Consider the following 27,928-nt stretch of genomic DNA (forward strand, 5'->3'; position numbering starts at 1 on the left):
GGAACACTTCCGATGTCCAAACATAGGCTTCCAATATATCAATCTTTATGTCTCGACCATTTCGAGACTCCTCGTCATGTCCGTGATCACATCCGGGACTCCGAACAACCTTCGGTACATCAAAACATATAAACTCATAATATAACTGTCATCGTAACGTTAAGCGTGCGGACCCTACGGGTTCGAGAACTATGTAGACATGACCGAGACACCTCTCCGGTCAATAACCAATAGCGGAACCTGGATGCTCATATTGGTTCCCACATATTCTACGAAGATCTTTATCGGTCAGACCGCATAACAACATACGTTGTTCCCTTTGTCATCGGTATGTTACTTGCCCGAGATTCGATCGTCGGTATCTCGATACCTAGTTCAATCTCGTTACCGGCAAGTCTCTTTACTCGTTCCGTAATACATCATCCCGCAACTAACTCATTAGTCACAATGCTTGCAAGGCTTATAGTGATGTGTATTACTGAGTGGGCCCAGAGATACCTCTCCGACAATCGGAGTGACAAATCCTAATCTCGAAATACGCCAACCCAACAAGTACCTTTGGAGACACCTGTAGAGCACCTTTATAATCACCCAGTTACGTTGTGACGTTTGGTAGCACACAAGGTGTTCCTCCGGTAAATGGGAGTTGCATAATCTCATAGTCATAGGAACATGTATAAGTCATGAAGAAAGCAATAGCAACATACTAAACGATCGAGTGCTAAGCTAACGGAATGGGTCAAGTCAATCACATCATTCTCCTAATGATGTGATCCCGTTAATCAAATGACTACTCATGTCTATGGCTAGGAAACATAACCATCTTTGATCAACGAGCTAGTCAAGTAGAGGCATACTAGTGACACTCTGTTTGTCTATGTATTCACACATGTATTATGTTTCCGGTTAATACAACTCTAGCATGAATAATAAACATTTATCATGATATAAGGAAATAAATAATAACTTTATTATTGCCTCTAGGGCATATTTCCTTCACATTGGTCCCGGTTTGTCCCACCAACCGGGACCAAAGGGGCCGGACGAACCGGGACCAATGCCCCCACGAGGCCCGGCAGGCCCCTGGCCGCACGAACCCGGACCAATGCTCGCATTAGTCCCGGTTCGTGACTGAACCGGGACTAATGTGGATATTGCCCTGTGACCAAAGCCCAGTTTTCTACTAGTGGTAACATCAATATCTTCTATCTTAGCGGGTGCAATATCATGCATAATTTCTTTGTATAAGTCATGAGGTATAGCACTAGCACTGGCACCCATATCACATAAGCCATGATACAAATGATCTCCTATTTTAACAGAAATAACAGGCATGCCTACCACAGGTCTATGTTTATCTTTAGCACAAGGTTTAGCAATTCTAGCAGTTTCATTATAGAAATGAATAACATGCCCATCAATATTATCAGCCAAGAGATCTTTAACAATAGCAATATTAGGTTCAACTTTAACTTGCTCAGGAGGTGTATAATTTCTAATATTGCTTTTACGAACCATAGTTGAAGCTTTAGCATGATCTTTTATTCTAAGAGGGAAAGGTGGTTTCTCAACATAAGTAGTAGGAACAATAGGATCATTATAAGTGATAGTTTTTTCTTCAACTTTAATATGTGTAGCTACTTTTACTTCTATGGGAGGATGATATTTAAACCACTTCTCCTTAGGGAGATCAACATGAGTAGCAAAAGATTCACAGAAAGAAGCTACTATCTCAGAGTCAAGTCCATATTTAGTGCTAAATTTACGGAAAAGATCAGTATCCATAAAAGATTTAACACAATCAAACTTAAGTGTCATACCTGACTCCTTACCTTCGTCGAGGTCCCAATCTTCAGAGTTGCGTTTAATTCTTTCCAATAAATCCCATTTGAATTCAATAGTCTTCATCATAAAAGAACCAACACAAGAAGTATCGAGCATGGTGCGATTGTTATCAGAAAGCCGAGCATAAAAATATTGAATAATTATTTCTCTTGGGAGCTCATGATTGGGGCATGAATATAACATTGATTTAAGCCTCCCCAAGCTTGAGCGATGCTCTCTCCTTCGTGAGGCCAGAAATTATATATATAATTGCGATCACGATGAACAAGATGCATAGGATAAAACTTCTGATGAAATTCCAATTTCAATCGTTTGTAGTTCCATGATCCCATATCATCACATAGCCTATACCATGTCAATGCATCTCCCTTCAAAGATAAAGGGAAGACCTTCTTCTTAATAACATCATTGGGCACACCTGCAAGCTTAAATAATCCACAAACTTCATCGACATATATTAGGTGCTCATCAGGATGCATTGTTCCGTCTCCTGCAAAAGGATTAGCTAGCAGTTTTTCTATCATACCCGAAGGAATCTCAACGTAGACATTTTCATTTTCAGTAGGTTCAGTAGATTGAGGAGCAACTCTTTGCTCTACTGGTCGGGGTGAAGATACCCCGAACAAGCCCCTCAGAGGATTACTTTCCATAGTAACAAGTGACAGTAAATTTCAGCACACTATATAAATTTTTTCCTTACCAAATTCCACCTACCAAAGGTGTTTCACTCCCCGGCAACGGCGCCAGAAAAGATTCTTGATGACCCACAAGTATAGGGGATCTATCGTAGTCCTTTCGATAAGTAAGAGTGTCAAACCCAACGAGGAGCAGAAGGAAATGATAAGCGGTTTTCAGCAAGGTATTCTCTGCAAGCACTGAAATTATAGGTAACAGATAGTTTTGTGATAAGATAATTTGTAGTGAGCAACAAGTAACAAAAGTAAATAAAGTGCAGCAAGGTGGCCCAATCCTTTTTGTAGCAAAGGTCAAGCCTAGACAAACTCTTATATAGAGAAAAGCGCTCCCGAGGACACATGGGAATTATCGTCGAGCTAGTTTTCATCACGTTCATATGATTCGCGTTCGGTACTTTGATAATTTTATATGTGGGTGGACCGGTGCTTGGGTGTTGTTCTTACTTGAACAAGCATCCCACTTATGATTAACCCCTATTGCAAGCATCCGCAACTACAAAAGAAGTATTAAGGTAAACCTAACCATAGCATGAAACATGTGGATCCAAATCAGCCCCTTACAAAGCAAGGCATAAACTAGGGTTTAAGCTTCTCTCACTCTAGCAACCCATCATCTACTTATTACTTGCCAATGCCTTCCTCTAGGCCCAAATAATGGTGAAGTGTCATGTAGTCGATGTTCACATAACACCACTAGAGGAAAGACAACATACATCTCATCAAAATATCGAACGAATACCAAATTCACATGACTACTAATAGCAAGACTTCTCCCATGTCCTCAGGAACAAATGTAACTACTCACAAAGCATATTCATGTTCATAATCAGAGGAGTATTAATATGCATATAGGATCTGAACATATGATCTTCCACCAAATAAACCAACTAGCATCAACTACAAGGAGTAATCAACACTACTAGCAACCTACAGGTACCAATCCCAGACTTAGAGACAAGAATTGGATACAAGAGATGAACTAGGGTTTGAGAGGAGATGGTGCTGGTGAAGATGTTGATGGAGATTGCCCTCTCCCGATGAGAGGAGCGTTGGTGATGACGATGGCGATGATTTCCCCCTCCAGGAGGGAAGTGTCCCCGGCAGAACAGCTCTGCCGGAGCCCTAGATTGGTTCCGCCAAGGTTCCACCTCATGGCGGCGGAGTCTCGTCCCGAAAGCTTGCTTCTGATTTTTTCTCGGACGAAAGACTTCATATAGCAGAAGATGGGCACCGGAGGGCCAACAGGGGGCCCACGAGGCAGGGGGGCGCGCCCCCCACCCTCGTGGCCAGGATGTGGGCCCCCTCTGGTATTTCTTCCGCTCAATATTTTTTATTATTTCCAAAAATAACTTTCGTGGAGTTTCAGGACTTTTGGAGTTGTGCAGAATAGGTCTCTAATATTTGCTCCTTTTCCAGCCTAGAATTCCAGCTGCCGGCATTCTCCCTCCTTACGTAAACCTTGTAAAATAAGAGAGAATAGGCATAAGTATTGTGACATAATGTGTAATAACAACCCATAATGCAATAAAAGTCGATATAAAAGCATGATGCAAAATGGACGTATCACTTTGCTGTATCAGTTTTGGATGAGCACTGGTGATCAACAGGGAGCTGATTGGGTCAAATGGAGTTGTCTGTGGTGTTTAGATAAGGAAAGACTACGATCCTGGAAAGTTTGGAGGGATTTGGACCACTAATTAATATAGTTGCTTTACAACTAAGTAATCTAGTCCATAATTAAGATCATGATGGTGCACTCACATGGAGTAGCCAATTGATCTCAAATTTGGCAAGGCATTATGATTTGGACATATAGAGATTCTGTGAAAATTTCATACCAATTGGATTCACCAAAATGGTACTTCCTTCACAACTATTCTCTCTGTCCAGAAACCTGCAAAACTTCTAGAGGAAAATTGGCTAGATGGAATATGCCCAAATTGGGTGGAGATAGGTTATATTGATAAGAGAAGGCCTAGGAAAATTTTCAGACATAATGGAGCAAGATAAAATATACTTGCTTCACTAATTGAAAATTTGGGCAGCAACAAAGATTTGAAGCTGTGCTCACATGGATGATTGGATAGGTCTGAAACTTGGAGTAGGGCAATTATATGAGCACATGAAGGAGTGTGCAAAATTTCAACTTATTTGGATAACCCTAGCTAGCACTTCCTTCACAAAGGCTTCCCTCAGACAGGAACTTTGAAAAATCACTGAGGAAGCTTGGCTATGCAAATAAATTTGAATTTTGGCACAGGCCAATTATTTGGACATTAAAAGGTGTCCAAGAAGTTTGAGGTCAATTGGGTAAAGGAAAATAGCACTTGCTTCACAATGTGCCATTTAGGGCAGAATAGGAAATGAATTATTTGAGCATGATGATAAACATGGAAAATGAAATAATTTGCCATATTTGAGGAAGATATGACCCAAACAATTTATGGGAATTATTTGGGAATTTTAGGAGTGATGGAAATATAGGTTGCTTCACAACCTAGGGCAATTAGGGTTATTCCTTTAATAGAAAAGGAATATCCCCAATAAAAATAATATTGGGATTTGGGCTAGGATGAAAATGGGAAGGTCTAGGGAAGGATTTGAGGTTGACAAGCCACTCTGGAAGCAAAGAAGAGGTCATCTTCTTCAGTTTCCAAACCACAAAGCCACGGAGAACGAAAACTCAAGCAAAAATCTCCAAAAAATAAATGAAAAAGAAAGGGCCAAAAATCAGGCTGTGACACCTCGCAACCGCCGTGAGCTCCTCCCCCTAACACCCCTCTCCATTCCTTTTGTTGCATGCCGTAGCCGCCGCAACACCTGCGTCCGAACCTGCCGTCGCATGCGCTCGCCACCGACGACGCTTCGGTCACCATTTGGTCCCGGGCGCGTGTCCACCGAGCTTGCCGCCCCGCACTGAGCCTCTCTAGCGCCTCCCCTTGCCCGCTTGCACCCTGCAGCGCCTCCCACGCACATCACCGAGCCCCACCGCCGCCTAAGCTCGTTGCCGCCGTCGCTACCGACCAACCCAGCACCGCCTGAGGCCACCAAACGATGCGCCTTGTTGCGCCGGTTCTAACGCGCCTAGCCGCGCATCCATCCATGGCCGGAAACGGCTGGCCGGCGATCGCCGCCGCGCCGGATTAGTGCCGCCGATAATTCGCCGGTTAACCCAACTATTAACACTAGCTAACCCCCTCACACACGCTGACAGCAGGCCCCATGATGGGTCAAAGCGGAGTCAACGCGGGGTTAAACTGGATTTGTCACTATCTCAATGACATGTGGGTCCCACGCGTCAGGTTTTGACCGTGGCTGACCGTCCTGACTTGCTTATGTCATAGTGACACATTGCTGACGCAGCTCACAATTTTATGGATTTTAAAATAATCCAGGAAATTTCAGAAAACAGTTAAAACTTCTAAAAAATCATAGAAATTCAATCGTAACACAGATTGAAATAATTTATATATGAAAAATTATTAAAAAATCCAATCTATCCATTGGTCCTGGTTTCATGCATGTTCAAGCAACTTATACCTATTGTATAAGTGAAATCAAATAAATGACATTTAACTAACCACTTATGGAGTTTGATTTTGAACCTTGAGTTCAAACCAACTTCATTTAACTCGTTGCTAGTTGCATTAGGTCAATCAACAGCATATTGCCATGTCATGATCATGCATCATATTGTTGCGTTGCATTGATTGTGTTTCCTCTCTGTTGTCAGTGCTTGTCCCCTCTCAGTAGATGTGGTTTCGACGATGAGTTCGATGACACCGATGAAGAGCTATACTATCTTCAGAAGTGCCAAGCAAGCAAAAACCCCTTGTTCATTCCGATACAATCCCACTCTCGCTTCTGCTCTCTTTTACTGCATTAGGACTACAACGATTCAACTGTTACATGCTGCGGTAGTTGAACCCCTTTCCTCTGCATGACCAGTCATTTCCATAGTAAATAGATGAAACCCACTAGCATGAGTAGGAGTTGTTTGAGTCCTGATGTGCCTACTCATTCATGCTTGCTGTCATGCCTGCTACTGCTTAGAGTTGAGTCAGGTCTGATTCATCGAGGATGAATTGGAATGTGTGAACAGGTCCTACTATTGAGAGCGAAGTGTGTGAACACGATTTGGTAAAGGTAGCAGTGAGAGGCCATGTACGAGTACATGGTGGGTTGTCTCATTGAAACCGTCCTCAGGAACTGAGTTCTGTTCTGTGATCCAAGATAGTTACTACCACACATTGGGTTCCGGTAACTCGACCCCTCTCGGCTTATTAATCGCCTCGATCTCTGTCCAGGAGTTGCAACTAGTTTCTGGTGTTTGTAAGATATGTGTTGGGGGCGTGCGTAGCGCTGACCCTAGGGCTCGGCTATGATGAGGTAGAGACATGAGGCACGGTGTACCGAGACGCCCGTTTGGTGCCTCGGGAACCCTGCTCTCATCGTTTGGGGCAGTGAGCGAAACCTCGGTCGGATCTCCTTGCGGATGGAACCCGAATAGGCGATAAACCTGGACTAGAGACTTGTATGGTTAGTCAAGTCGTCGCCGACACCCTCGCCAGGCTTCCGCTTGAAGGTTGCCGAGATACATGACGTGTACATGGCGGTAAGTGGCGAGAGCATGTGTGAAGAAGTACACCCCTGCAGGGTTAACATGATCTATTCGAATAGCCGCGTCCGCGGTAAAGGACTACTGGGTTGCTTGTGCAGTTCATAGACAAGTGAAAGTGGATACTCTAAAATAAGCAAGATAAGCGTGAGTGCTATGGATGGCCTTCTCGTAGGGAGACAGGAGCGGATCCATAGTGGTGTATTGATATGGTGAATATGTGGAGTCGTGTGCGCCACCTCAAAGAGTTACCAACAGTCGTAGTACATGATAACCACTGAGTCAAAGCTGGCTTACTGCAGTTAAACTCCACCACCCCTTTGTTGATACTGATGCATATGTAGATAGTTCTGATATAAGTCTTGCTAGGTACATTTGTACTCACGTTTGCTTAATTTATGTTTTTGCAGAGAGACTTCAGTCTCACTAGTAGTTCCGCGTGGACTTCGACGTTTAGTTTGTTACCTCAGCTACGATCTTGTACCCTTGGGAGGGTCTTGTAGATAGTCAGGCTTCTCAGCCTTTTTCATTTGTAGTTGTCTGTACTCAGACATGTTATGCTTCTGTTGCTTGTATGCTCTGTATCTTGGGTCATGTGACCCCTGTTTGTAATAAATGCTATGTGGCTCTTCAGGGACTTTATCTATTTGAGTTGTTGAGTTATGTTGTGATGCCATGTTGTACAGCACATACTTGCATGTTATGCATATGTGTAACGTGTATTGCTATGTGTGGGATCCGACAAACTTGTTGTTCATTCTTGGTAGCCTCTCTTATGGGGGAAATGTCTCCTAGTGCTTCCACTGAGCCATGGTAGCTTGCTACTGCTCCGGAACACTTAGGCTGGCCGACATGTGTCCTTCTTCGTTCCTGTGTCTCTCCCTTCGTGGAAATGTCATGCGTTATTCCTTTAAGTCCTTGTAGCTTGCTACGACTTGGGTTCATACGTTGATGATCGACACGTTCGTTGCTGGGTCATGTATGCCTGTTCATATAAGTTAGTGCCACTTTGGCTCTACGACTAGTCATGTCGGCCCGGTTTCTCTGTCATATGGATGCTAGCGACACTATCATATACGTGAGCCAAAAAGCGCGTGAGGCCGCAAAGCACTACTAAAAAACGACTATAGCTAATATGAACATTAATGGCGCACCATGTATGTGGTGCGTCATTAGTGGCCATATTACTAATAGCGCACCTGGTGTGTGGTGCGCCATTACTAGTTTTGTCCTAGCCCCACATCCCTCCCCAGACTTAGCAGTGGCGCACCAGGGAAAGTGCGCCATTACTAGTTTTTAACTAGTAATGGCGCACCAGTAATAGATGCGCCATTGCTATCTGTACGTATGGCGCACCCCCTACCAGTGCGATTGCTATCACCCCTTATCCCCTTCCTCCTGACACACCCCACCCACCTCCCTCGACTTGGATCTAGATCGGGAAGCCCCGGCCGCATATTCCCCCGCCGCCGATGCCTCAACCCCCTCTCGTCGCCGCCGCCAGCCTCCGCTGCCGCCTACTCCTCTCCTCGCCGCTCGCCTCCTCCCGCACCCGCCGCTTCCTCCCCCGCGCCATGGAGTCGTCCTCCTCCACCGCCGCCGCCGCTGCGGAGCACGCAGGTGAGCGACGCGACCCGATCGGGGCTTGCTAGCTTCGTGGAGTGACACTAGTGGTGCGTGTTGGGCTGGGTACTGTACTGATGGCTGCCGCGTTCGTGCGGCGGGGTGGGGATTGATGTGCAGGTGGCGCGGCGGTGGGGGAGTACGAGGAGGTGCTGGCCCGGCTCTCCTCGCTCATCACGCAGAAGGTGCGCGCGGACACCGGCAACCGCGGCAACCAGTGGGACCTCATGGGCCGCTACCTCCAGGTACTCCGTCCCCTCCTTCATCCTCCTCCTCAACCGCGATGTGGGTGGGGATGTGTTGTCTGATCTAGAGGGCGGATTTGGTTCTTCAGATTCTGGAGCTGGAGGAGCCCATGGCGCGGATGAAGGTCATCCATGTCGCCGGCACCAAAGGTCATCCATGTCGCGCGGCCCGATCGGGAAGCTCCGATTCGTCTGCCCACCAGTCAGGTACGCCCTCTCCGCTCCGCCCCGATTCACCCCTTGCATCAGTACGACGATGCCCTAGGAGCAAGGTAGCTCAAGGCAGAACCAGGGCTCTTGCCCGTGGATCCTTCCGCACCCTAGTCCCGATCCTGTGTGGCGTAGAAATCCCTCTGCCCGTCTGCCGTAGCCGAGCTCCACGGTTGGTCGCTTGGTATTTTTGAAGGGGGGGATGAAGGTTTCAGTTGATAGATGATTTATTTCTGGTCTTATGATCCAATTGCAACAAGTGCCGTAGACAGTTAATTGATGATCCTCATCCTGTGTAGCTTGCACTCCATAGCAGGGAAGGGGGAAGTAAATTCAACTGAGTCCAGCACCTGAAATCGTGTATCTACCACTACCAGGTTTCATTTTGGCAGATGTGAATAATATAAAATCCATGAAATTCAGTCCAAGAATCTGGTCCTGTTCTGCACAGAGTGCAGACACTAAGCAGCCACGGAAGAATTCCATGTGCTATTATGACTATATATACACCAAATCTTGTAACCTCTGGATAGTGCAGCTTAGTTTTAGTACGTCGGCTGCATCAGACTTCCAGTAAGCACTGCCACGATAAATGAATTGCGTTGTGTGTCTTTGAAGTACTTGTGCAGAGCGATGCATATAGGTTTTTCCGTTTCAAGCTACATGTGTTGCATTGAAAGGGAGCTCTCTTTCCTGCACGCAGCTCAGGCAAAACAAATAAACAACGGAGTTAAGCAGGGTCTACACTGTTGCGTTTGTTTCTTAAAAAAATTACCTGAGATATCTCACACATATCTGTAGAGAATAGTTTTGCAACAGCAGTCTTCTTGTTTCCAACGGTTTTAGCTTGAATGGATCTCCCTCTGTCTCTGTTTCTGGGATCAGTACATCATTGTCACTCCCTGGCAAGTCCCAGCACCAGGTAGACATGCCTTCTGAGAGAGACAGAAGTGATTGTTCAGGCCGATGTTCTAGTGCTTGCTAGAGTGCTTTGTATGGCCAAAGGATGCCTCAGTAGGCCGTCTTGTGATGTACAGGCAGTATCTGGTTCAGATGGGGAAGCTACTCCCGGTAACCCCTATTTTTCCTTCTTGCTGTGGCAGAAATCATCAATAGCCGCAAAGCTACTGAATGCCAGACTGTATAAGCACCAGAGGGGACTCAGATTGTGGTATAACACAAATCTCTACATCTTCAAACTGTCCCCGTAATGCCCAGTTCGAAATCGTACACACTGTATTTTCAAGTGGTGCCCACATGTAGTAACATTATTTTCACATCTGTGCCCTGCGTTGAATTTGATACCGGCAATGAACCAGTCACTTGTCTCTCGAGTTGTCAGAGGACCGTTTTTCATGTTCCGCATCTTGGATTGGTAACTACATGTATAACATTTTCCACATTTTTTTCCTGCAGCAGCAGCAACCTAGTCGTCGTCGTCGATGGCAGGGTTGTAACCTCACTGTCACGCTAATGGACGCAAAAAAGAAGAGTGGTAGTACTATCAATGGTTCAGTCAGCGCCTCAACAGCGTCTGCACTACTTCTGATATTGTTTTTCAGTAGCTTTTTTCTGCACCTTTTTCTTTCAGTTCTTAGTGCTGCTGCCCCATGAACACATTTTTTTAATTTGACTGTACAGTCAAATGAAGCCTTTGTTAAGTATACACTCCAAAATTCAGTTAACAGTAGCCTAACTGAATTTTTTGTTTCTGAATTTATAAACTCACTTTATATTCAGTTTATAAATTAACAGTAGCTTCAAAATTAAGTATCATTCGCATGGATCAACTGTTATTTTATTTTGTGGAGGATAAAGTTCAGATCATGAATAATGGCATTACAAGTCAACTTGGCACAATTACACATGTCCTGAATCTCATAGAATCTGACACTAGCAAGTCTTCATTGGCATGCAAGTACTATTACATTGTCATGACAGGAACAATTAATTATTTGACATGTATCATTGGTACTGCTAAAACATTTCGTTCATGTTTCAACAAATTTGGTGAAGACCACTTCATATGTATTTTGCATATATGAATTATCTCCTGTTGCTTTCTAAGATGCTATTTCTTTCAGTTCTAGCCCTCCTATCTTTAATTCCTGGCTGCTGGACTACCTGCAGGACAACGAGTTCATCTGCGGCAGCTATCGCTGTGAGCAGTCCGTCCGCGACGCGCTCCGCAGCGTCTTCGTCGGGCACAACGAGATCCTCAACGTCTGGAAGTAAGTCGCCGGCCATCTGTTTCCTGATGAATTTTCTTTCTAGCTCAATGTGATCGGATATGACTAGTACGTTCAGATTTGCTCTTGTTTTCTTTTCAAATAGTACTAGTAGTCTATATTCCAGCTGTGCGACTACCTGTAGCCACTTGAACCGATGAGAATTCTTCAAGCCTACCTATAGCCACTTGAACAGATGTCTATCTCAGATCTGCTCATCTAAAAAATCTAAGTGGAGTAGTATACTGATAGTATGGTATAATAATATTATCAAAAGGTAAATGCCCTGATTATTTAGCTCTGTCAGATAAATACTCGTCGAAAGTGGGCTCCTATCAAAATTCATTTCCATTATAATCTTACTCATACAATATTCACACCATGTAATTCTGGAAATATATGCTCATATCTAGTTATGCATAAAAAATGACAGTATTGACATGTTATAAATAGTTTGTTTGTCTTTCTGTTTATTTTGTTACATTTTGCAGGGATAAAGTGAAGAAAAAGAAGAAAAGATTATTAGAAGATTAGTTTTAGGATTTTCTTTTATTTCCTTGCAATTTTCCTTTTATTGGATACTTGTAAAGACATTGTAATATTCTTACTATAATAAAAATTATGATTCTATTTCATTTTTTGTTTTTAAATTATTTTTCCTTACAGGTTGTTTTCTGTAAATTTGGATTTTTTTTGTTTTCCAAATACATTACTAGTGGCACATTTAAGCCCTTATTAGTGGTGCACCTTCCTTTATTACTAGTGGCGCAGCTATAAGGCTATTAGTGGCGCACCTGGAGGGAATGCCAGTGGAGCATCTAAGGGTTAGTAGTGGCGCACCATGTGGTGCGCCACTGGTATTTGGATTACCAATGGCGCATCAAAGTTGCCATTACTAACAGTTACTAGTGGCGTGTTAATAGTGGCGCACCTATAGTGCGCCGTTAATAGCAAAAATTGGTGCGCCACTAACAGCCTTTTTTCTAGTAGTGAAGTGATATGACGCGTTACATGCTAGATCAGTGTGACTTAGATCGGGGTCCTGACAGGGATTGAAATCAAGTCTGCAATGCAAACGCTCTCCACCTACAGATTCATGCTCAGAATATGATCCTAACAATGATTCTGAGCTAGAGGGAGACCTAAGTCAATGTAGCTACCTAGTCGAGCAGTCAGAGGCAGATGCCCTATCTTATTCACCCATCAAGGTGCTTGCTCTAACTTTCCAATGTTATATTTGTCGCACATATGTTGCAACTGATGCTTTGCATTGCTTCTACTTTGTTGCACTGCCATTAGCTTAGTTTACACATCGAGTATGTGAATACGCCCTGCCTATCCATTTTTAGTACATATTCCATCTGTCATCATACCATCTTTATCCATTCAAATGATATTCTTGTGTATCAGACGTTCAAAAGGAAGAGGGCGATTCCTGATCACGGAGGGGGACGAACAAAGTATTTGGAAAAGGTAGTGACACCTGATAAATCAAATAGCCCATTAGGTATAGTTGCAATATCACCAGACCCAGAAAACACGACCACAACTCTAGTAGACTCTAGCCCTACTACACTGGCCATCTCTGATGCCCCAACTCAGCAGACCCCAACTGCAGCAAACAGTATAATGATGCCAGTTGACATAGCACCAGCTCTACGACACAAAACCCCCATTCAAGCAAAGAGTACACCAAATCCAGTTGCCAAATCCCTTTTCGAACGAAAGAGAGCCCCAATTGCAGCAAATAGGACTCCTGTATCACTTCTTCCCAGTTTAAAAGACGAAGCTTATATTGTTGTCAGGAACTTTGTGCGCATCTTTCCTTCATGGGAAGATTATACCATAAACAAAGAACAATTTTCAATCTTCCTCCGCAACTTACACATAAGTAATGTACTAATGTTATTCATGGTAATTACTGCATATGTTTCTGCTGATAAAAGACACAAGATTTCATTCTTTTAAATAGGCGAGGACCAAACTGGATAGTCAAGACGAGCAAGGGTTGGTTGCGCTTTTCAAGCACTCGTTGATGAAGTATCGTTTCTACCTGAGGCAAGTGCACGTCGATGGCAAGCCTCTAAACGGAATTGCTGTAAAGTCTCCCGTTCTACATTTATCAGACAGTGACTGGAATAATCTTCGTACACATTAGTCTCGTCTGCATCGTATGGTACTATCTATGATATCACATCACATTTGAACTGCATTTCTGCATGTGCCTTAACATCTCACTTATATGAAAACTGTTTGCAGAAGAACATTCATTCTCAAGGGACCACAAAATCTCGCAACAATACTACACACTGCATTGCTCTTGTGAGTACCTCTTGCCCTGTATGACCATAGTTACTTTCATAGATGGTTGATCATGTAGCATCATTGCACATGTTAGCCTCGTTATCCTCCATTTGGTGGACATTATAAGATCTGTATCCACTCTTACATAAATTAAGAATCCGCACAATGCTTTTGAAGAGATTTAACTCGGCAGTCTTCTTGTAAGGACTGAACGTCATCTATCACTGTACTTACATTAATAGCTACTCCCTCCGCCACATAATATAAGAGCATTTTGTATAGTACACCAGTGTTCAAAACACTCTTTATTATGGGAAGAGGGATTGGTTCATTGTGTAGCATTCTGCATCTTATCTACCCCGCCCACCATTTACTAAAAAATATCAGATCTATATTTAATCTTACCAAGAAGTTGAATACACACACAATGCCTTTGCAGAAGTGTAGCCCATTGCTCTTGTCAGTACATTTTGTCCTGTAACGCTTGTACTTCTAGGGATTGGTAGTTGATTATGTAGCATCAATCTGCATCTTATCTTCATTATCCTCTATCCCTTCTAGTATTATCATATCTATGAATACTCTCTATAAAATGTAGAGTACAGGTAATGCTTATGAAGAAGATTATGTGCTGAAATTCTTGAGTTATCCTTCCCTTGACGTGGAGAAGGGCATTATAAAGCCGGTGTTAACTGTTAATGTAATTCAGTCCTTCTAAAGCCTTTATCCTCAATAGTTGTTTAATTTGCTCATACTGCCTATCGTCAACTGCTGTTTAGTTTGCTGTTTCAATCAAAATGCATGTTCGCAACAACTGTAAGTTCCAAGTTTTACTTGTAAAACGAAATTCATTATTAGTACCATGCACATTACTCAACACTCCCTATATGCATGCTTGTTTTTGTGGATCTATAATCTAGTGTGCGGTGAAGCAGCCCACGTTTGCACCTTGTCATCTCCTGTTTTATCTTACTGATGTGGCTGATGATATAAACAACATGCCATGTACATTAACCAAAATAGATACAATGATTGTCTTTGCCCTTCATCTATGCTTATTTTGTTGACATGGTAATCCAGTAGTGTTGTGAAGCTCCCTGCGTTATGAACAATGCCAAATTATGCTATTGATGTTTTGAACTTACTCGTTATTTTCTAATATGAAATTGGATGGATTTGACAGCACAGTTACCATCTTTGTTTATACATGTGCAAAACCTGTCATATCTCTGCTTGTTTTAGGGTGATATGCCTGATGGAATGCACAAGTCTACTGAAGGCTGTGAGACAAACCCAACATATATTGCAGCAAAGAAGGCAAAACATCTTGAATATAGCGAGACAACCCCAAAGTCTTCTCTTGATGCAGTGTTCAAGTTACTTGAGACTAGCAGTCAGACAAGCTCAAAGAATTCGCTGTCTGAATCAATTCGACTTCTTCAGTCCCAAGTTCTAGCAGAAAGGAATTCTCCAACTCAACTTCGACTTGAAATCCTATCTCTAAGAAAGATTGTGGAGAACGCCAATGAGAACCCCATTGGTAAACAGCTACACCTGGAAGCTATGACCGACATGCTAGGCCGGTCTCACAGCCTTGCTTAGCACCTTGCGCAGTAGTTCCCGCACAAGGCTAACCTTTCTTGAACTGTCTTGGAAGTGGTATTGGTTCAGTAGTTTTTTGTTACTCTGCAATTGCGCCCAGATTTTGTAATATGCTTCTTCGTTGCGCATTATGATCACTGGTGGCGAACTTTGATGCCCAGTGGATGTAATATACCATAAATCCTTTATTGTATAGTGTAGGTTTATTCTAAGTTACTATGCCGTAATTTCTTTATTGTATAGAGTAGGTTTGTTCTTAATTCCTACTAGTTACCGTATATAGCATCATTCGCTATCTCAAAAAAATGGCGAAAATATGATGTAGTCGACCGGGCCGAAACATTCGCCTCTAACAGGCCTGCATTTTAGCGGGCCACAATTGGGCCGGCCTGCAACTATCTTGGGCCTGAAAGGCTACTGGAGCCTTCACACTTTGTGCCAGGCCCACAACTTACACGCGTCTATATTCGGCCCAAAGTTTAGTTGGACCTTTAGTGGACCCAGCGCTTAGTTGGGCCCATGTAGCTTCGGGCCATTAATGACTGAATATTCTGCTAGCCTGTTACGGCCCAGAAGAAACCATGGGCCTTTAGCAGGCTGAAATGCATGTTGGACCTCAATTTTCACTAGTCGTCGACGGGCCTTCAGCAGGCTGAAATGTAGACCGGGCCATTATTGGCCTAGTTATATGACGGGCCATTACCAGGCCGAAACATATCTCGGGCCTTAGTTGGCCCACTAATATCATGGGCCTTTAAGAGGCCAAAAGCTTAGTAGAGGCATCAACGGGCCGAATTATATGACATGCCTTTAACAAGCCCAAAGTCAAGTTGGGCTGAACTGTTGCCACCTTAATCACAGGTTGTTAGTGAGCCGGTGTAACACCCCGGATGTAACTTGCCATATTTGTAACTCCAACTCTTGCCATTTTCGGCTTTGTGTTATGATATTTTCCTTCGTGTTCGGGTTTTGTCTTTCGTTTTGCATTTTGTTTTTGTCATGCATCTCATATCATGTCATCACGTGCATTGTATTTGCATACATGTTCGTCTCATGCATCCGAGCATTTTCCCCGTTGTCCGTTTTGCAATCCGGCACTCCCACCTCCTCCGGCGCACTCCTCTTGTTTCTTTTCATGAGCGGGTGTTGAACATTCTCGGAATGGACCGAGGCTTGCCAAGTGGCCTTGGTATAACACCGGTAGACCACCGGTCAAGTTTCGTTCCATTTGGAGGTCGTTTGGTACTCCAACGGTTAACCGGGTAACCGCAAAGTCCATTTGTGTGTTGCAGCAAAACCCCTCTCTAAACAGCCCAAAACCCCTCCAAGTCTCTTCCATGCTCTAGATCGTTCGATCACGATCGTGTGGGCGAAAACCGCACCTCATCTGGAGCCTCCTAGCTTCCTCTACCTATATATTTGCATCCCTCCCGAAATACATTCGCAGTCCAAACCCTAAAAAAACTCCTCCCGTCGCCGCCGGACGTGTCCACCGCCGCCGGACGAATCGCGCCGCCGCCCCGCAGCCACTCCGCGCCCGCCATGTGGCAGCGCCGCCGCCTCCACCGCGCCGGCCCGCGAAGCCCATCGCGAGCCCGCCGGGCCCGTGCCTCCCCGCGCCCGAGCCCGTGCCGCCGCCGGATCCCGTCGCCCTCCCCGCGCCGCCGCCTCCGCTCCTTCGCCGGTCGCCGCCGTCGCCGTCTTCGCCGGCCGCCGCCACCAACGCCGCCGCCGACGTCGCCAGCCGCCGCCCGGGGCGGCGCCTCCCGAGGACCCGTCGCCGTCGCCGTCCTCCTTCCTCCTCTCCCCCCGAGCCCCGGCGCCCTTCTCCTCCCGCTCCGGCCAAGTTCCGGCGAGCCCGAGCTCCTCTCGCCCCGATCCGATCTGTGAACCTCGAGGTTGACTTTTCTCCTGTCCCCGAAATCTCTAAGTCCCAATATTCTCACAGTATATTGCTATGTTCATCGCATCATAACTCGCTGCATATAGCTCTGTTTCACGCGTGTAATATATCGAAATGTTCGTCTCGAGATGCTCTTCATTTTGTTCCATTGCACCATGTTCATTTGAGTCCATCTTGATGCCCAAATGTCTGGTGCAAGAGTGCTAGTTGCTGTTATCTGCTGTTACTTATCAGAACTTGAGGATTTGTTATTTTTGTATCATTTAATCTGTGCATCTTATGGGTATGAGCTCTACATGTGTTTTGTTGTATGCCATGCCATCTTTTCAGGGGTGTATGCCATGTATTTTTGTGATATCTGTGGTGACTAGCACAAGCATGCAAACTAGGCTCCGTAATGTTTCTGATTTCAGAGACATGGTGTTTTCTCTAAGTCTTTGTCTGCTGTTATTTTGTTGCTATGTATCCATGTGGCTACAGAGAGATCTATGCTCCTTTTGGAGATGTTCAGTAAGGATGTTTTGTAGATATTATTGTAATTGATTCATTCCTGCCCTTGTTTGTAATTATGGAGTGCCATAGCATGACTCAATCTTGCTCTACTTTTGCTATAAAATATTTCTGGCAGATTGTTTACGTGTTATTCAATTTTGCCAAGCTTGTTGTAGTTGATCCATACATGCTATGTACTTACTCTTGCCATGGATAGCTTCATAAACATGCCATCTTGCTGTAGGTATGCTTGTTTTGTCATGCATTGCTTTGTGATGAGTGCATCAAGCTCACAAATATGCCTTCATATTATTGTTTCTGCCATGATCTGTTTTCTGCCAAGTCTGAAACCTGATAACGAAACTTGCTATGTTTACATGGTTTCCATCATATTGTTCTGGTCCTTTTGGCTTATGGTCAGTAAGGTACTTTTGTTATATGCATTTAGTAGAATACTGCCATGCCTTGTTTTGCCATGTTAAGTTCCTGTAGCATGTTGATTTCGTGCTCTGAACATTGCTACCTGATGCTGTTTCAGCCATGTCCAGTAATTTCACTGTCTGTGAACCTGTTATCTTCTGCACTTTTGCCATGCTTGTTTGAACCTGCTGTGGTGTGATCTAGCCGTAGCTCATTGTTCATCTTTTGTCAAGCATCTCCTGTAGATTACTGCCATATGCTTTGTTGCTATGTTGGAGTGCTGTAGCATTGTTACTTGTTGCATTCTAAGTGCTATCATGCTGTTAATCTCAGATTCGTGTCATTCTTGTTTTGCTCGCCATTTACAAACCGTGCATCCGTTTCCGGTGATCTTTATATCGATTTCGAGCGAAATCATCTCATCTTTCCAGTGGCATGATTGGTTTGCTAAGTTACTGCCTTGTTCATCTTTTTCCTTCCGGAGCACGCATATGCATCGCATATCATATCTTGCATATCATTCATGTTTTGCATCATGTTGCTTGTGCATTTCCCGTGATTGATTGTGGTTCCATTGCTTGTGTTTTTGTTTTGGGTAGAGCCGGGAGACGAGTTCGTGAACGAGGAACCTGTTGAGTACGCTTACGAGGATCAAGCTTTCGACAACTCTGAGAACCTTGCAGGCAAGATGACCATACCCTCGAAATCACTTCTATCTTTGCTTTGCTAATTGTTCGTTCTATTGCCATGCTGCGCTACCTACCACTTGCTATATCATGCCTTCCCATATTGCCATGTCAGCCCCTAACCATCCTTTCCTAGCAAACCGTTGTTTGGCTAAGTTACCGCTTTTGCTCAGCCCTTCTTATAGCGTTGCTAGTTGCAGGTGAAGATGAAGTTAGTTCCATGTTGGAACATGGATATGTTGGGATATCACAATATCTCTTATTTAATTAATGCATCTATATATTTAGTAAAGGGTGGAAGGCTCGACCTTATGCCTGGTGTTTTGTTCCACTCTTGCCGCCCTAGTTTCCGTCATACCGGTATTATGTTCCTTGAGTTTGCGTTCCTTACACGGTTGGGTGATTTATGGGACCCCCTTGACAGTTCGCCTTGAATAAAACTCCTCCAGCAAGGCCCAACCTTGGTTTTACCATTTGCCACCTAAGCCTTTTCCCCCGGGTTTTCGCGAGCCCGAGGGTCATCTTTATTTAAACCCCCAGGCCAGTGTTCCTCTGAGTGCTGGTCCAAACTAGAGCCACTTGCAGCGCCACCTTGGGGAAACTCGAGGATTGGTTTTCGTTGTACGTAGTGTTCATCCGGTGTGCCCTGAGAACGAGATATGTGCAGCTCCTATCGGGATTTGTCGGCACATTCGGGCGGCTTTGCTGGTCTTGTTTTACCATTGTCGACATGTCTTGTAAAGCGGGATTCCGAGACTGATCGGGTCTTTCCGGGAGAAGGTTTATCCTTCGTTGACCGTGAGAGCTTATGATGGGCTAAGTTGGGACACCCCTGCAGGGTATTATCTTTCGAAAGCCGTGCCCGCGGCTATGAGGCAGATGGGAATTTGTTAATGTCCGGTTGTAGAGAACTTGCCACTTGACTTAATTAAAATACATCAACCGTGTGTGTAGCCGTGATGGTCTCTTCTCGGCGGAGTCCGGGAAGTGAACACGGTTTGAGTTTTGAATGACGTAAGTAGGAGTTCAGGATCACTTCTTGGTCATTACTAGATGACGACCGTTCCGTTGTTTCTCTTCTCGCTCTCTTTTGCGTATGTTAGCCACTATATATACTTAGTGCCTGCTGCAGCTCCACCCCATTTCACTATCCTTTCCTATAAGCTTAAATAGTCTTGATCTCGCGGGTGTGAGATTGCTGAGTCCTCGTGACTCACAGATTCTACCAAAACAGTTGCAGGTGCCGACGATGCCATTGCAGATGATGGGATCGACCTCAAGTGGGAGTTCGATGAGGAACGTGGTCGTTACTATGTGTCTTTTCCTGATGATCAGTAGTGGAGCCCAGTTGGGACGATCGGGGATCTAGCATTTGGGGTTATCTTATTTTCATTTGGATCTTGACCGTAGTCGGTCTATGTGTGTATTTTGGATGATGTATGAATTATATTTATGTATTGTGTGAAGTGGTGATTGTAAGCCAACTCTCTTTATCCCATTCTTGTTCATTACATGGGATTGTGTGAAGATGACCCTTCTTGCGACAAAACCACAATGCGGTTATGCCTCTAAGTCGTGCCTCGACACGTGGGAGATATAGCCGCATCGTGGGCGTTACAGCCGGATGTCGCGTCGGACCATATATGGCCCATGGGTACCACGGGCCATTCCCAGGCTGCAAGACACACCGGGCTGAAATGGGGCCATGTCTACACCGGGCCTCTAACAGGCCGAAATGTCAATGGGCCGTAATTGGGCCCAAATATTTGGCAAACAACTAACGGGCCAGATCTGGCTTCGGGCCGTAAATGTTCCATGTTTAAACAAGCTGTTAGTGTGCTGGCCCACCAGTACCTGTGTAAATACTACGGTCCTTTGACTGGGCCGGCCTTTTTAACCTACATGGGCCTCTGTTAGGCCCTTCCACATGTCGACGTATCATAGGAATGTCTCCTCCATTGTACAGACGACATGTGGCCCACCGAGGAGCCGACACGTGTTTCCTCCAGCCAATGATGATTTTAGACGTGGAAAATCACCATTGGTCCGGGCTGTTAACGGGTTATCCGATCCAAACCGGAACATGGTAGCTTAACGGTGACCCGTTATGGCAGATGCCACGTGTCGGTTACCCTTGACGAAAGCACTTCCATGCCGCGCCATTTATCGTCATGGAAGTGTACACTTTCGTGATGATAATTTTGGTATTGTCATGGAACACTTCTACGACAGCACAGGTATGACTATCTTGATACTGTCATAAAATCATCATGGATGTACATGCATGATAAAAAACGTGATCTACTGTGACAAACACGTATCATCACAGAAGTGTATTTTTTTTGTAGTGCTTGCCTTTGTTTCTTTTGTTGCCAAACCAGGAAGTGATATGGACAAAAAGGCACACACACAAAATATACAAGCACACATCATACATCATATATTTGCACAAGCACTTTACTTTTCATAACAGAGAATCATACATTTGAAGTTCATAGCCAATATGTACATTAATTGAACACACTTATTAGCAAGCATATTGAACATACATGTAATACCTACAAATATAACTTTCTTGTGATATGCACATCCTGAGTAATTAACCCGTCTCTCCTGTAGTTCAAGCACATGGTGGAGGACGTGGGACTTGGTCTTTTTGTGCAGTTCCACTAAAATATTTTCTATCCAAAACAAATTAACAAGGAAGTTATGATTTGTAATAATAATGCATTAGCACGGTTGAACTGAATGAAGATTTCTAGGAATGATTATACCTGCTTCTAGATAAGAACTTGATAGGCCGAAGCAAGAAGGCTGAAAGCCTGAAGTCAAACTTAATCATCTGGAGTAGCAAGTGCTTTCTCCTAAACCTTCCGCTTCTCTTCAGAACTTTTTGTGTAGTGCATCTCAAACATAATGTCATCACGGCCTTGACATTTCGGTGACACTACATAAAACAAAATTGACTTGTCGTTACAAAAAGTGAGATATCTATTCCACTATATAATGTAAAAATAACTTCAAATATTAATAGTTGGATATGCCCCATCCAACGGTTGAGAGATGACACATCCGAGCATTATCATCTGTAGGATAAAGTTTTCAACTCATAGGTTTATGCCACAATTCATTCTTGAACCCCATTCTTATATGATTCTGTAATTCAAAAAATATATAAATAATAAGTTGGATCCTAGCACTAGTAGAAAACAGGGATTTGGTTCTAGCCGGATGGAAGAAATAGTCCCAGACGCATTATGAACCGGGACTAATGTGAGCATCAGTCCCGGTTCGAGTGGCTAGGACGCCGGACGGGGCTCTGCAGGCACCAGTCCCAGTTTGAATGGAACCTTTAGTCCCGGCTGGAGACACCAACCGCTTCTAAAGGGGTTGCGCCAGGAGCGACACCCTTTAGTCCCGGTTGGTGTGTCTGATGGCTCGTGTCAGCGTCAGTATTTCCCCGAAGAGGAAGGGATGATGAAGCACAACTTCAGTAAGTATTTCCCTCATTTATGAAACCAAGGTTATCGAACCAGCAGGAGAACCAAGCAACATTATGTAAATTGTACCTGCACACGAAGAACAAATACTTGCAACCCGACGCGTAGAGGGGTTGTCAATCCCTCTGAGGTAAAAGATTGGTAAAGAGACAGATTGGTAGATGCAAATAAAATAATGGCAAATAAAATTCAGCGAGGTGTTTTTGGGTTTTTGGAAATATAGATCTGAATATAAAAGGTGCAAATAAAGAAAAGGAAAATAATAATATAGATCTGAAAATATATGATGCAAAAATAGACCCGGGGGCCGTAGATTTCACTAGTGGCTTCTCTCGAGAAAATAGCGTACTGTGGGTAAAGAAATTATTGTTGGGAAATTGATAGAACATCAAATAATTATGACGATATACAGGCAATGATTATTATATAGGCGTCACGTCCAAGATTAGTTGACCGACTCCTGCCGGCATCTACTACTATTACTCCACACATCGACCGCTATCCAGCATGCATCTAGTGTATTAAGTTCATGGAGAAACGGAGTAATGCAATAAGAACGATGACATGATGTAGATGAGATCTATTCATGTAGTAATAGCCCCCATCTTGTTATCCTTAATAGCAATGATACATATGTTTCTTGCTACCCCTTCTGTCACTGGGAAAGAACACCATACGATCGAACCGATCACAAAACACCTCTTCCCATGGCAAGAAAAATCGATCTAGTCGGCCTAACTAAACCAAAGATTCAAAGAAGAAATACGAGACTATAAGTAATCATGCAGCTAAGAGATCAAAGAAACTAAAATAACTTTCATGGATATATAGATCTGATCATAAACTCAAAGTTCATCGGATCCCAACAAACACACCGCAAAAAAGAGTTACATCAAATAGATCTCCAAGAGACCATTGTATTGAGAATCAAAAAGAGAGAAGAAGCCATCTAGCTACTGACTACGGACCCGTAGGTATACAATGAACTACTCACGCATCACCGGAGAGGCACCAATGAGGATGATGAACCCCTCCATGACGGTGTCTTCATTGGATCTCGTGGTTCTGTAACTTGCGGCGGCTGGAATTGTGTTTCATCGCCTCCCCTAGGGTTTTTGGATTTTTCGGGTATTTATGGAGCAATGAGGCAGTACGGGAGGCCACCGAGGTGGGCACAACCCACCGGGCCCCTAGGCGCGCCCTGGTGGGTTGTGCTCCCCTCGGAGCCCCCCTCTGGTACTTCTTTGGCCCAACATGTGTCTTCTGGTCCAGAAAAATTCTCCAAAAAGTTTCTCTGCGTTTGGACTATGTTTTTGTATTGATTTTCTGTGAAGTAAAAAACAAGCAAAAAACAACAACTCACACTGGGTACTATGTTAGTAGGTTAGTCCCAAAAAATGATATAAAGTTGCTGTAAAATGACTTTAAAACATCTAATAATGATAATATAACAGCATGGAACAATCAAAAATTATGGATACGTTGGAGACGTATCAGTCTCCAACCGGGACTAAAGGTCTGTCTTCAGTCCCGGTTTTAGACACCAACCGGGAGTACAAAATTGTCTATATGTACCCCCTCCCTTGCCCGCACTATCCTATGTTTTTTCCTCACAAAAGGTGGGAGGTGTGTGCTAGTTTGTTCTCCCTTCCAATGGACATGAGGTGTTCGCTGAAATGCCTAAGAGCATGATGCCAATTGAGTTCACACAAAGCAAACATGATATGAGGTGCCCGAGTCACACTTAAGTTTTCTCCTCTTTCTTCTCCTCTGTTCTTCCTCCAAGCCTGTCCCCGTCCCCGTCCTCACCGCCGTCAATCGCCTGCGTCGATCTCATCACCAGCACCACCTTGGTGATCCTCTTGCTTTTATCGTCGCCGTCAATCCCAAATCAGACTTTTACAACAACTTGAAGTACGTAAACACTTGGCCCTCAGAGCTGTGGTAGAAGGAATACCCAACTGTATCCTTGGGATAACATACAACGTAGTACTTGTCTAATTTGGGATCTAGTTTGTTTGGCTGTAAACATTTTACATAAGCATCACAAGCCCAAATTTTAAGAAGCAATAAGTTGTATTTTTTCCATGCGATATCTCATATGGCATCGTCTCAACAAACTTTGATACTAAGCATGTGAGTTTTTAGTTTATATTGTCTCGACGGATTTTATAATGTAAGTTCTCATATGAGAAACTAAAATCATGAAAGTAATAACGACTAAGATGCTGCACGTGCATTTGTGTGTGGTACCATGCTAGTATTTACTTCAAAAATACTTTGACAATAGGCATTTCTAGTTTATTTCATATGTATGTAACAACCAACAATAGTAGTCAAACTAGTGTCTTGAATATCGTATCAGTGTTCATAAGAACAATATTTGTAGCTAAACATTTGCAACATTTATTTAAAACAAGGGAGAACTGACATTATTTGGTAGCAACTGTATACCGGTAACACCTTTTTGCAAAGAAAAACATTATACCAATAATAGCTTAGGTTTTATTCTTGTGTCTACATCCAGGATTTTGGAATTAACAATAGTTTCTCCTTCCGGCGCATGGTTAGCCCAAACACCGCTGTCATATCAATGTCTTCTCTCTCAACTCCAAGCGGAAGTTCCCAGTCAAAATGGTACATGAGGTTTGCCAACATAAGCTCAACATTAGCGATTCCGAGGTTCATACCGGGGCACATCCTTCGTCCTGCCCCGAATGGCAAGAACTGGAAATCATTCCCCTTGAAATTGACATGCATAGCGCTGCCTTCATCTGTAAATCTTTCAGGTATGAACTCTTCTGCGTCCTCCCACAAGCTCGAGTCCCTAGCAATGGCCCATGCATTGACCATGACACGCGTCCCAGCAGGAACCATATATCCATCAATATTGCAGTCATCCATGGCAAGGTGTGGAGCAAGGAGAGGCGCAATAGGATACAGTCGAAGCGACTCCTTTATGACTGCTCTTAGGTATGCCATATTGTTCACGTTGATTTCACTGACAATTTCTTGTCCCTGGGGTACGTTACTCCTCACCTCAGCTTGTAGCTTCCCCATCACACGTGGCTTCCTCATGAGCTCGGCCAAGGTGAATTCGAGGGCGTTAGCTGATGTGTCTGTTGCACCGGCAAATACATCCTGTGGGTATGAATTAATTAGGATTATATATATAACATATATAGTTTGAAATGTATTATTTTTACTTACTATCAGGATAGCTTTCATGTGCTCTCTTGTGAGATCATACTCGTGCTGAAAAGTCAACAGAATATCTACAAAATCACCATCCTCGTGATCAAACGTTGACTTATCCTTGCTCACATGATCGTCGATCACCTTGTCTAGCAGATCAGCCCATCTATTCCTCACTCTCTCGGCTTGGGCACAAACTGCCCTCTTAAACACTCCTACCCTTGCCAATCCTGGGAAGTACTCCTCCACGTTGAACCCTCCTAACAGCCGTGAGGTATCGTTGGTGAGGTCCCGGAACAACTTGCTCTGTCCATCTTTTAGGAAGAACTTTCCCGATACGATGCGGCACCCCATGTCATTCGCGAATAAGCTGAGAAGCTCTCTCATGTCCACCGTACCATCGGTTGTGGCCACCTCATTAATCTTGGCCATCACCAAGCTCACCTATGATCGCATGTATCTTAGTGTGAGATAGCTAACATTCATTTGTGAAACAATTAGCAGAGGAAAAAATGGAAGTCCCTTTTCTTTATTTCCTTTTTTGACATAGTGTAATCCAAATCATTATGTCAATAACAGTAAGTTTGTGATAACAAAACTACCAACAAGGCCGAGAGTAGAAAGTAATTCAAAAAAAGGGAGATATATATAAATAATGATTAACAAAATATTAGAAACTTAGAATATCCTGAATAGTGGATGTTCTATGTTCATCACTTGTTTTAATATCGCAATAGAAAGATATTAATATACAACACATGTATAAGGTTCGGACCATGTTCCCACAATTATTCTGGAATCTTTCATTTAACTCTAAATGCATCTGTTATGAAAATCAGTTTCTTAAAATATCAGACACTCTCTCGTAGCTCATCAGAGACGTGTCTTCATGGCATGGAAGGAAATAACACATTTTTACCTCACCAATCCAAGCACCGCACTACCATATTTCTCTCAACATGTAAACATATCAAATCAACATGCAACTATGCATGGAAAAAGACACACATCAAAGTCCAACCGTGCACAGGGAAAACTCATTTATTATGCTATTTATATTCAATAAATATTGTACAACTATGTATAATGATCAAATATAATAAATCATATGTATTTTAGTTTCAGTTAACATATTATTAATTGGAAAATATTCATGACCCATAAAGCCAAATCTCGTTGAAATGTATTGCAACTAATCTCGTTGAAATATATGGCAACTAATTTCCGTAGCTACCTGCGGGATAATATTTAGTATAGAGAAGATGAACCCAAATCCCCTCAACCCCTATCCATACCCATACCCTTGTGCTGCTTAGCATAGATAATTGATGAACCCAAACGGCCAAATCCCCTCAACCCCTATCTATACCGACTACCCATACGCGTGTGCTGCTTCTCCCACCTATCGGCCACAGTACTGCCGCTCCGTTATCAACTGATTTAACGGAAAGTACTACTAGTTAATTCAGTTCTGCACACTAGGGACGGCTAGCAATAAAATTAAACTGCCTATTCACGGATCAACATACTTCTATCATAAAATCCGCATACAACCTACGATAAAAAAAAATTACACTCACGTTTTGCAATTATAGTTTTTGATGTACAGGTTGAACTTAAGTAAGGAAATGCTGTCAGCGGATAATTAAGAATTACCTCCTCCATGGCAGCGCTGCGGAAAGACTGCACCTTCTTAACGCTCAACATGTGGGTGGTGACCAGCTTCCTCACCTGCCGCCAGTACTCGCCGTATGGCGCGAAGGCCATATCAGACGAGCCGTACGTGAGGATGTCGGAGACTACGGAGCTGGGCCGCGACGCCAAGATGTGGTCGTGGGTGCGCAGCACTGCCTCTGCGCCACGCAGCGACGACACCACGAGGGTCCGCGCGGCGCCCAGGCGCAGAAGCATCATGTCGGGACCATACTTCCTGGCAAGGCTGCGGAGAGAGACGTGCGGGAGGGAGCCGACGAGGTGCAGGTGACCAATGATGGGCAGTGCCGGCGGCGAAGGCGGGAGCGGGAGGTGGTTGTTTTCTCGCTGCTGATGCTGCATTTTTCTTGTCTTTCCAGTGAACCAGCTTACAAACAAGAGGAAGAGGAAGAATAGGAACAGAAACAATGCCCGCGGAGGTGTCTCTGGCATGGGTTTCTTCACGAGATCTTCCATCGTAAACTATTGTCTCGGCCCGGTAGTACTTTGTGGAGCTCTGATCAGAGAAATTGTTCTTGTGAACCAGCTTAGTGTACGCTATCTGGAAATGGAGTGTTAGTTTCAAATAGAGATTGTGTGGGTGTGAAGTGTACTCATAATAAGAAGCTCTTCGTACTAATATAAGCTAGCCACGCAGAACGAAAAACGA

At 43.9% G+C, this 27,928-nt stretch overlaps 2 protein-coding genes across 4 annotated transcripts; one reads left to right on the forward strand and one right to left on the reverse strand.

Annotated features, from left to right (window-relative positions):
• Positions 1-8,484: 8,484 nt before the first annotated feature.
• Positions 8,485-12,099, forward strand: LOC109737134 (uncharacterized). 3 transcript variants are annotated; one of them, XM_073498370.1, is made up of 6 exons: positions 8,530-8,778; positions 8,902-9,026; positions 9,116-9,233; positions 10,653-10,768; positions 11,367-11,467; positions 11,956-12,099. In XM_073498370.1, exons 1-4 carry the CDS (start codon positions 8,631-8,633, stop codon positions 10,664-10,666), a joined length of 405 nt encoding a protein of 134 aa, XP_073354471.1. In that variant the 5' UTR covers positions 8,530-8,630; the 3' UTR covers positions 10,667-10,768; positions 11,367-11,467; positions 11,956-12,099. The 3 variants fall into 3 exon arrangements, with proteins under 3 accessions (XP_073354470.1, XP_073354471.1, XP_073354472.1); XM_073498371.1 differs by having other exon boundaries at positions 10,653-10,731; XM_073498369.1 differs by having other exon boundaries at positions 8,485-8,778; positions 10,653-11,467.
• A 12,605-nt stretch (positions 12,100-24,704) lies between these two features.
• On the reverse strand, positions 24,705-27,880 carry LOC109737135 (indole-2-monooxygenase). Its single transcript, XM_020296350.4, has 3 exons — positions 27,223-27,880; positions 25,582-26,010; positions 24,705-25,512 (listed from the first exon to the last, which is right to left on the reverse strand). Exons 1-3 carry the CDS (start codon positions 27,733-27,735, stop codon positions 24,889-24,891), a joined length of 1,566 nt encoding a protein of 521 aa, XP_020151939.1. The 5' UTR covers positions 27,736-27,880; the 3' UTR covers positions 24,705-24,888.
• Between the last annotated feature and the right edge of the window lie 48 nt (positions 27,881-27,928).

This window comes from Aegilops tauschii, chromosome 5 (assembly GCF_002575655.3).
Source record: "Aegilops tauschii subsp. strangulata cultivar AL8/78 chromosome 5, Aet v6.0, whole genome shotgun sequence".
Classification (NCBI taxonomy): Eukaryota; Viridiplantae; Streptophyta; class Magnoliopsida; order Poales; family Poaceae; genus Aegilops; species Aegilops tauschii.

Bases quoted from the DNA above. Each gene is read 5' to 3' on its own strand.
- LOC109737135 (XM_020296350.4), bottom strand. From the start codon at position 27,735: ATGGAAGATCTCGTGAAGAAACCCATGCCAGAGACACCTCCGCGGGCA. The intron at 26,011-27,222 runs GTAATTCTTAAT...ATGCGATCATAG, and splicing joins GCAGCGCTGCCATGGAGGAG to GTGAGCTTGGTGATGGCCAA. The intron at 25,513-25,581 runs GTAAGTAAAAAT...TCATACCCACAG, and splicing joins ACATGAAAGCTATCCTGATA to GATGTATTTGCCGGTGCAAC.
- LOC109737134 (XM_073498369.1), top strand. From the start codon at position 8,631: ATGCCTCAACCCCCTCTCGTCGCCGCCGCCAGCCTCCGCTGCCGCCTA. The intron at 8,779-8,901 runs GTGAGCGACGCG...ATTGATGTGCAG, and splicing joins CGCCGCTGCGGAGCACGCAG to GTGGCGCGGCGGTGGGGGAG. The intron at 9,027-9,115 runs GTACTCCGTCCC...TTGGTTCTTCAG, and splicing joins TCATGGGCCGCTACCTCCAG to ATTCTGGAGCTGGAGGAGCC.